Here is a 10,569-nt window from a genome sequence, read left to right as displayed (position 1 = left end):
GCCTGCAGCAACCCTGTAACTCCCTAACCCTATAACCCCTCAATTCTTTCAGAGTCCCAGGGTAGGATTTAGAGTAGGACCTTGAAGGTCCTGCTGTTTTGCAAGCGCAGTTTGTCCTTGCAGACCAAAGCATGGTTGCAGAGTTACAGGTTTGCTCTTGTGTCAGAACAGCAGCCACAAAATACAGATGAAAGTTTTGACAGGGGCAACCGCAGCTGTGGAAAACTATAATGAGCAGGCAGCCTAACCACCAGGCTTTGGGAAGAGTTGTCACTTTCAGTGGCTTTTTATTCTTCCTTTTTTCTGTCTATAATTTCCTAAAGAAAGGAACTGGAGAAGAGGCAGAAACAGGCCAGAAAGGAACAGTAAATGAGAAAGACCATCATCTCCCCAAAAGCCTCCATGAATTGACACAACAGAAGCAATGACTTCTTTGGCTTTCTTATGAACTTTTGGGGGTTTATGGGTTTGGATTTCACAGAAGATATGTTCAGCCTAAGATGCAGGTTCCTAATTGCCACTAATGCAAATGATGTTTTGTGGTTTGTTTTTTTTTTTTTTTTTAGTTTTCAGAAAGCGATATAGTTTAGTTTAGTTTCCTTATGTTAAGTAATGGATCTGGTATTGGTGTCTGGTAAGGATGCCCACTAATTATAAACCTGTCTTTTATTTACCTGATTGATAGTGATACCTTGTGGTACAGATATGTTTTACTCCAGGCACTTTTGAAAACATGGGATCTTGATGCAAGAGGCCATTTAAGTGTGGAGGGGAAATCCTTCTCCGAAGGAGCCATTGCACTCCGCTGGGCTGGCCTAAGCTGTACTGGCTAACAGCTCTGAAGCTGCGATGGCCATTTCTGCTGTGCATCACGTGTATTTGGATTCAAAACCAATGCAAACGGAGAGGCAAAAAACCCCACCACACTCAGGTGTAGACCCAGGCAGAGTCCAAAACCTCAGCTCCAAGCAGGAGAACAAACAGGATCCAGAGCAAGAGCCTGCCCTGCTGCAGCCCTGCGAAGCCAGCAGCACCGTGTGGAGGGCGATGTTCCAGCCTAAGAGGTGGAGATGGGGTCTGAGCATGGTCCAAGGCTGGGAGACACTGATGGGAGCCAGCTAAGAGGAGGGTCAGAGCATCTGACACAGACCTAAGGGACTTAGCACGCGTGATGACTGCCTGTGCAGGCACTGCAAGCCTGCTCTTGAAGCATGCCTCCCCATGCACTGAAACCTTCCACAAATCCAAGGAAAGAGCAGCGGGCAGCACCCTAGGGAGGATTTCATCTCCCCAACACACCCACGACTCTCCCACCCAAACATTACCATCCAAGTGCCTTGAACTAAAGGGAATTTCTCAAAGGCAGTTGCAGACTGAAAAATGTCCTCAGAAAAAAAGAGCGGCGGGGGATTAACTGCAGCCTTTTAACTTCAGGCTTTCAAACCTGCTCACAAGGCTCCCGAGGAGCTCAACTACGACTGTTCTTTCCCTTGCTCAGACCTCGTGCAAAGTCTTTCTGCCAGGGGCAATGGGGTGAATAGCGGGAGAGCAACCCCAACCCTGCAAAAACAGGACATCCTAATGAAGATACTGACAGAACCGGACATCATCGCTGAGTGCTGCAAAGAGAATCTACACAATGTTACTCTAACGGTTCAGTAAAAATGGCATCAGTAAAAGGAGGCTTTCAAGAAAGAAGTTACCCCCAAACACACAGGGAGTGCAGCTGAGAGAGTTTCTGTTAGTTTCATTTTGTCACATAAATCACCATTATTATTTCTTATTTACGATGTTTAAAGAGCAGGAGGATACTTGAAATAAAAGGCTGTGCATGCACAATATCCACATGAATAAATTCCAGTGATCCACCCCAGCACCGGCCACGGTGCACTTCCCTGACCACTGAGCTGAGCCCTCGCTTTAGGAGGAGTAGGGGAATTCATCACCAAATATACAGTATATTGTAATGGAATGATACCAGGAAACAATACGAATTGGAGTCTGAACGTGTCCTCCATGTCATGTTAATCTACTGTTTAACTTGGCAGAAAAGACAGTGAGGAAATAAAAGCTCAATTCACCCAGCCTGAGATCAAATCTGTCATGGCAATATTGGCAGGTTAGACCCTGATTCTTTAAATAGTACATTGCCTTTGTTAAACAAAAGTCATTCTTTTATTACATAATAGAGGTTATAAATAAATGTAAAGTGTGCATGCAGTCAACTGCATATTATACAAGCAATATCTATGTTAATAATTGTTTTCTTTGGCAGGCCAGAATCCAGCTGGACATGCAATATTTACATATCAAAATCCTCAGTGTGTTCAAGTCATATTGGATGCAAGTGAAAATATATATGTATATATATTTACCGTATACACACACATATATATGTATAAAGGTATATATACACCTCTGCATATATACTGTATACATATATACACATAGGTAGATGCTAAAAGTGGATTTCATCTTTTTCTGATTCAGGTGATGCAGGCCTTGAAACACTAAAAATATCCTGACAGGGTATCTGGGGGTGCCGCTGGGGTGATAAATGAGACTCTGGGGAAGAGATCTGTGGTTCGTTCTTTTCAGACAATATTTTTAAAATTTCTGCCAGCTGCTTCTCAAGGGCAGCCATCCTACTGCTTAGCAGCTGGATATCTTCTTTGAGTTCGTGCTTGACCTCCTGCAGCGTGGTTTGTAAGGCCTGCTCAGGAATAGGGTAGAAAGGATGCCTAGCATCAGCCTGAATGGGGCTGTGCTCCAGGGGGCTGCGAGTCTCACCAGCTTTATCCAAGCGAAGGTCACTTTTTGTTATTCCACTGTCACAAGAGTCAGTTTTCCTCAGTGGGTTTTTATTTACACCATTCTCCGAGTCATTGCACTTGGGGTCGTCGGACAGCAACCCCATGGACTCAGCCTTCGTGACGTTGTTCCAGTCCTCCTTCTTCTCCTCGTGGGTCCCCATCGTGTTCTTCAGTCGAAGCCACCCTTTCCCATTCCCATTTTTCAACCGTATGGGACTGTTTACTTTCAGACATTTTTGGTCTCCGTTTCCATTTGGCTTGAGCTCCATCGCATCCCTGTTGTTCTGCTTCATGGGCTCACTGGCTTTCATGTAAGCCAGGGACGTCTGGATGGGGGTGATCTGAGACACAGTGACCACGCTGGTGCCTGTGATGGAGGCCCCATTCTGCACGCTCCGGCTTTCCACCTGAAGCTGGTTCCTTTCTGGGTCGATGTGGGTTGAGCCTTGATTACGCATCTCCTTTTGCTGTTTGAATTTCTGGAAGAGTTTCCGCACGGGGTGGTCCACAGGGATGCTCAGCGTCACCTCGTTCTTCTGGCGCAGGCGCTCCTCTTCTTCCTTTTTGACATCGCTGATCTTCCGGAAGATGATCTACGGGGAATAAACCCACAACAGAGTCAGTACCCAAAGGACATTGCATACGGCAAACGTTACTGGGAGATGGGGAAAGAGTATTGAGAGAGCAGCCATTTCTCCTTCTTTTCTAGCTTAATTTCTTGTAGTGAATTCAAATGGAGCTGATCAAGACATAGTAACCTCAGATATACACCACTGCATAGATAGGGTGTATATATATATATATATACACACTTTCTTAAAAGTATAGATTAAAAGTGAGTTTCACCTTTGTTTTGATGCAGAAGATAAGAGCCTGAAAGAACTAAAAATACCCTGATGCCAAGAGAATGAAAGAAACTGAATAAAGAGAAGAAAGCAAGCCAGCAAGAACCCAAATGCCGTGATACCGACCTACCCATTACTCACACTTATACCTGCTCTGTCACTATGTTTAGTACAGATCAAAAGGAAACAGTAATTCAGTGGAGACTACACAGCTGTAAGTTTAATTCAACGTACACACCCTTCCACAGACTGGAAAATCCAAATGTGCTCAGTAGCTTTGCTTATTGCTAGTTTTCTAGGAGCAGCTGGAGGGTGCAATTAGGTTCCCCATGTGCCGTGTTGTGTGGCTTCACACAGCAACACAAGCATTTCCTGGCAAGTTTATATGTCCAATATGCGTGGGAGCACCATGGAGAAGCACCGTAACGGGGATGTTACAGCAATATCCACTGTTCTGTGATGCCATGCCATTTAATGCTGCAGTTATTTCACCCTGAAGCATCTCTCAGGCCTGTATAGAAAAAGGAATCTGAGCCTCAAGCTGTGGAAGGTTCCACAGAGTAAAAACCTTTTTGTTGATTTTATGCATGTTACTCATATGAAATAAATTTTTTTTTAAGTTCATCCAGTTTTCTTGAATGTGGGACTGAGGCAGGATAGGGAAACTCTGGTTCTCTGGATGACGATACTAAATTGAAAAGCAGCACGTGATTAAATGCAAATATGGACTGTGCAGGAATAGTGTTGGTAAGAAAAGAAAGCCCCTGCAATACACAAACAAAATTCTGTGACAGTCACATGTAGGTTTTGAAGTATCTGTTTGAGTATCCATATTTCAGTATCTATTTACTTTTTATAAAAAGGCTTCTCATGCCTGTCTGTATTTGCAAAGAAATAGTTGCTTTCAAGTCTCACATTTTCAGAAGTCGGCAGAGGAGTGCCACGATGGCTACAGCTCCTTCCCTGCATGAATCTGGGATGAGCTGGACTTCAAAGCTTCGTAAGAGAGCTTTCAAATGCAGTAAATATATCCTTGTGTGCTGCTGATAGATGCAGCTGCTTCTAATAATTTGGAAAGTTAAAATGTTTATTAGAAGCCCAGTTCAAAAAAAAAAAAAGAGAGAAACATGGAAGATGATACTTTCATCTGACTCCTCTGACCTAGATGCAGCGACACATACACTCATTTGGAAGCTCCCCTTCATTAGCACCTACCCTCATGGAGCAACTCTCTCTCTCTTGGACAAGCCACTGGGGACAGCAAATAAATGCAAGAGAAGTTGCCCTTGATTCAAAATTGAGTAATTACATTTCATTGAAGCCATGCTCTCTAAACGAAGATTTGGAAGGTGGGTTGTGTTGTTTTGTCTGTGCCTTTCTTTCCCTGGAGGGCAGGGTGGCACCTCTGGCAGATGACACAATGCTGAAAGCAACCAGCTGCAAGAATGCGTCCCCAGGATGTGTCTCAGAGAAGATGGCCAGTTCCTGCACTGATCTTTCCATCTGTCTGTGCTGCTCTGCCCTGTGCTGTGTCAGGAAAGAGTGGCTGGGTCCCTGAAAACATCTGGGGTGAGGAAAACGTCCTCTACCCGATCGTTCCCTGCTCTGTGGCCATGACCCTGTTTCACAGCTTGAGCACCCTCCTCTCCTCCAGCCAGTTTCACCCTGGCAGACCCTGGCTGGAGGCAGCCGGGGATGCTGCAAGGCAGACAGGGATGCTACAAGGCAGGCAGCTGCCTGCAGCCTGGCAGGGGCTTGCAGTGCTCCCGTGTCCAGTGCAGCGGTGAACGCGCGGTCGGGAGAGGCACGAGGTAACTTTGATAACTTCTGTCTCGCCAGCTGTTTATAAAGACCAGAGTGATAACAACAAAGACCACAGGACCAACTTTTTATTTCCTCTCCAAACACTTGTGCTTCACTGAAAACTACCCTCATCTCCCTTTTCTTCCACCAGCCTACTCTTGTTCTTTCATTTCTTCCTTTTCTTCTCTCAGTTCAAAACTTCTCCAGCCAGAGGTTATCTCCCTGCACAGAATATAATTACCTGTGACTGCTGCTGCTGCCTTCTGTGGAAGAAAAGTCAAGACTTTGTTAATTTGACACCACCTGTCCCTCATTCTCCTGGAGTGAGCACTTCTGAAAGCCAGGAAATCACTACAGGGGGTTTTTGCCCCAGAACAACTTGGCCAGATGTCACTCGGATGAGCCAAGCCCAGCAGCACAGGGGTCTGAGCCCGAGTGCTGCTGTGCCTCAGCACAGGGCCAACACTCTGGGGAAAGCTGAATGTGTCCCTGCTGCAGGGATGGGTGGCCACGGTGATGAACGCCATCAGATTTGCAGTGCAAACCTGCTCCAGCCAAGTGAGCCCAAGGACCCAGTAACCATTCACAGCCATGGGCTTTCTCCTTACTTTGAGCCCATGCAGTGGAGAAGACAGACTCCCAAAGCCCTGCTGTCACCTCCCCAGGAGGAGATGTTCCTTCAGACTCTTGCAGGACACAGGCAGGAGCCTGGTAGAGCTCTTCAATAAATCCTTTCCTCTTTCTCTGCTTGAGACAGAAAGTGCTACACCCTGGAACAATTATTGGCAGCTCCTTTGAAGAAGCAAGCCTCCTGCACTCTGAATTAGTGCAGAAAATGCCCAGGGACTCAGAAATCCAGGGGTTAGCTGGGAGTCAAGAATTCATGACTGATCTACCTTGGTGGAGCCATATTTCCAAGGGAACAAAGGTGGGCTGATGCACAGCCCTGTGCCCACCCTCCCCTTGGCTTTCTCGTGAAACCTGGATGTGTTCACAGGTGTTTGCTATTTTCTTTTTTGCTCTGAAATGCATAACCATGCAGACCCTCATATCTCAGCTGACACTGTGAGATCACAGAATCACAGAATCACAGAATGTTAGGGATTGGAAGGGACCTCGAAAGATCATCTAGTCCAATCCCCCTGCCGGGGCAGGATTGCCTAGACCATATCACACAGGAACGCGTCCAGGCGGGTTTTGAATGTCTCCAGAGAAGGAGACTCCACAACCTCTCTGGGCAGCCCGTTCCAGTGTTCAGCCACCCTCACCGTAAAGAAGTTTTTCCTCATATTTATGTGGAACCTCCTGTGTTCCAGCTTGCACCCATTGCCCCTTGTCCTGTCAAGGGATGTCACTGAGAAGAGCCTGGCTCCATCCTCATGACACTTGCCCTTTACATATTTATAAACATTAATGAGGTCACCCCTCAGTCTCCTCTTCTCTAAGCTAAAGAGACGCAGCTCCCTCAGCCTCTCCTCATAAGGGAGATGTTCCACTCCCTTAATCATCTTCGTGGCTCTGCGCTGGACTCTCTCTAGCAGTTCCCTGTCCTTCTTGAACTGAGGGGCCCAGAACTGGACACAATATTCCAGATGCGGCCTCACCAGGGCAGAGTAGAGGGGGAGGAGAACCTCTCTCGACCTGCTGACCACACCCCTTCTAATACACCCGAGGATGCCATTGGCCTTCTTGGCCACAAGGGCACACTGCTGGCTCATGGTCATCCTGTTGTCCACTAGGACCCCCAGGTCCCTTTCCCCTACGCTGGTCTCCAACAGGTCTGCCCCCAGCTTGTACTGGTACATGGGGTTGTTCTTACCCAGATGCAGGACTCTACACTTGCCCTTGTTATATTTCATTAAATTTCTCCCCGCCCAACTCTCCAGCCTGTCCAGGTCCCTCTGAATGGCTGCGCAGCCTTCTGGCGTGTCAGCCACTCCTCCCAGTTTTGTGTCATCAGCGAACTTGCTGACAGCGCACTCTAATCCCTCATCCAAGTCATTAATGAATATATTGAATAGAACTGGTCCCAGTACCGACCCTTGAGGGACTCTGCTAGACACAGGCCTCCAACTGGACTCAGTCCCATTGACCACCACTCTCTGGCTTCTTTCCTTCAGCCAGTTCACAATCCACCTCACTACCCGATCATCCAGACCACACTTCCTCAGTTTAGCTGCGAGGATGCTGTGGGAGACCGTGTCAAACGCTTTACTGAAATCGAGATAGACCACATCCACAGCTTTACCATCATCTATCCACCGGGTTACATCTTCATAAAAGGCTATCAAGTTGGTTAAGCATGACTTCCCCTTGGTGAAGCCATGTTGAGTGCCCCTAATGATCCCCCTATCCTTGATGTGCCTAGAGACAGCACCAAGAACAAGTTGTTCCATCACCTTTCCGGGGATGGAGGTGAGGCTGACCGGTCTATAGTTACCCGGGTCCTCCTTCTTGCCCTTTTTGAAGACTGGAGTGACATTCGCTTTCCTCCAGTCCTCAGTCACCTCTCCCGTTGCCCACGACTTAGCAAAGATGATGGACAGTGGCCTAGCAATGACTTCCGCCAGCTCTCTCAGCACCCGCGGGTGCATCCCATCAGGGCCCATGGATTTATGGACGTCCAGGTTGCTTAATTGGTCCCTGACCCAGCCCTCATCAACCAAGACAGATTCCTCCTCTATCCTGACTTCTTCTGAGGCCGCAGGGGTCTGGGGCTCCTCAGGACAGCCTCCAACAGTACAGACAGAGGCAAAGAAGGCATTCAGTAACTCCGCCTTCTTTTTATCCTCTGTCTCCAGGGCCCCCACCTCATTCATCAGTGGGCCTACATTGCCTCTAGTGTTGGCTTTACCTGCAATGTATTTGAAGAAGCCCTTTCTGTTGTCCTTGACCTCTCTTGCAAGGTTTAATTCCAAGGAGGCCTTAGCTTTCCTAGTTGCCTCCCTACATCCTCTGACAACAGACTTATATTCCTCCCAAGTGGCCAGCCCCTCCTTCCACGATCTGTACACCCTCTTCTTCCACTTGAGTTTGCCCAGCAGTTCCCTGTTCATTACGGCACTTTGGACACCGGGGTCTTGGTCCTCATTCACCCACTGAACTACTCTGTCACCACGAGGAAACCATTTCACCCCTGTGTCACCCCATGGAGACTGTCCCCTCTTCAGGATGTCCACCCTCAATCAAGGGAGCACTATGCCTAGCACAGCAGGGATCTAGTCTTCGTCAGGACTACTCAATACCGTTAGAATACACACAAGTAGAAGAAAAGAAAGATCCTCTTATACAGACAAAGATCTGGGAAAAAAAAAAGGAGACGTGAATTCTAGTAGCAATAGTCGTTTTTCATTACCAATTTTTTCCATATTAGGAATTTTTTCATGTGGTTGGATTTAATCCACTTCCACAGTGGTTCAACCTAAACCAGAATAGGACTAAATCTGTTTACATGGAGACTTAATTCTATTAATGTCTAATAACTATTACTGGCTATTTTTCTCTATAAATAAGAGCATAAAACCACCTCATGCAATCTGCCATTCCTCAGCAAATTGGGAGAGGCTTATTTTGAAAGCTTAAATTGGATGAGCTATCTCAGTTGTCCCTGACCCTTTCCAGAGAGGTTACACACAGGCCTGTCCAAACGTATGTCCCAGGAATAGACACAAACCCCAAAGGAGTTAATCAGAAGAAACTGAATTAACTGTGTGTATTGCACATCTCAAGGAGTAAAGAGCCATACCCCTGTCTCATGGCAAGTGCTAAATTCATTAATGTGAGATATTAAGGGTAGGACTTCATTTCCTTTACGGATGGGACTGTGAAGGACCGCCCCATGTGACACAAAACCTCTCATGAGACCAGGTTCCTGTTTTTCTTGCTTTTAATGTATTTATTTTGGGAAGGAGGGGGAGTGGAAGTGGTGTTAATTATTGAGCTGTCAAAGGTTAAGTAGAAGTTAACTGATGGCCAGCCCTGGGAACTGAAGTATTTGGGTTATCTATGAGGCAGGCACAGAGGAGACAACACCAACTTGAGATTCTCCATTTAATCTTAACCCCAACCTCCTCTCCCTCCCCTCTGTACTGAGAGGAAACTCACCATGATTGCAGGCTCAGCCCATCACCACTTCCAAAGACAGACCTTACCAAAGGTACTGGCAATAGGCACATTATTGCTGGAGCAGCTCCTCTGAGGTGCCAGCTTGTATAACCAAACCCAAAGCCAAGTTCAGACGAGGGCAGCAGCAATGAGAGGTCAGGGAGCCAGATCAAGGCTGAGACGCACACAAGTTCTCCCATCTACTGTTGAATTAATCAGTAAAGCTGTGGCCTTTCCAGATGCTTTGAAATGCATCCCTTGTCTGCTGTCTTTTTTTTGTACCAGTACTGCAAAAATCATCCCTCCGTGACCTGGCTCCGTTCACAAAGGCCCCTTAATAAGTGACTCCAAGGAAGGTACGTGAATGGATTAAAGAACCGGTAAAGTCTTGAAGAACTACAGTAAATTCATAAAAGTGGCCAATATTTGACCAGAGATCATCCTGTCCCGTTCCTAGAACATCCCATGCCGTTAGTGGCATTCAATATGCGCTCACCGCTCACCACAGAAATGCACAGAAACATATAACGGTATAGCAAAAGGGCACACAGTTGTCATGGTGATGAATACAGTGGGTGTGCACCAAATGAGAGAGAGGGAAAGCCACACAAGGCCATCAACGTAAAGATTTTTACAGTAACTAATAAACTCTGGGTGCCCAAGCTGAGGCATCCTACAAACGTGGCTGATGGGCAAGGGATGCTGGAGTCCTGCAGCAAGGCGAGACCCTGTCCTGGGAGAACTGGCTTGGCTCAGCTCGTTGGGCATTTCTGCAGCGCCAAAAGCTGGAACAGAAAGCAAACACAACATTCCAGTCCCCACAGCTACATACATGCATGTAGAGCAGAAGGAGGTGCCCTGCCATGAGGATGGACTGGGGTCACAATCAGTAACCAACAGGTCACACCCATGAATGCACAAGCTAGGCTGATGTGGGTGGTGGTCACCTCTCAAAAATTTGTTCCAGAGGTAACTGTCTTGTCTGTATTAATGTCTTGTACAAG

At 46.9% G+C, this 10,569-nt stretch overlaps 1 protein-coding gene across 1 annotated transcript in view; it reads right to left on the bottom strand.

Moving 5' to 3' along the window:
• Positions 1-2,458: 2,458 nt before the first annotated feature.
• The window catches only part of KCNH5 (potassium voltage-gated channel subfamily H member 5), a 157,920-nt gene continuing 149,809 nt past the window's right edge, over positions 2,459-10,569 (bottom strand). The window contains exon 11 of the mRNA XM_068399126.1: positions 2,459-3,406. Within this exon, the coding sequence (XP_068255227.1) occupies positions 2,459-3,406 (948 nt within the window). The remainder of the gene's footprint in view (positions 3,407-10,569) is intronic.

Source organism: Nyctibius grandis, chromosome 4 (assembly GCF_013368605.1).
Source record: "Nyctibius grandis isolate bNycGra1 chromosome 4, bNycGra1.pri, whole genome shotgun sequence".
NCBI lineage: Eukaryota > Metazoa > Chordata > Aves > Nyctibiiformes > Nyctibiidae > Nyctibius > Nyctibius grandis.
The sequence above is the reverse complement of the archived record's forward strand: the minus strand, read 5'-3'. Positions and strand labels throughout refer to the sequence as shown.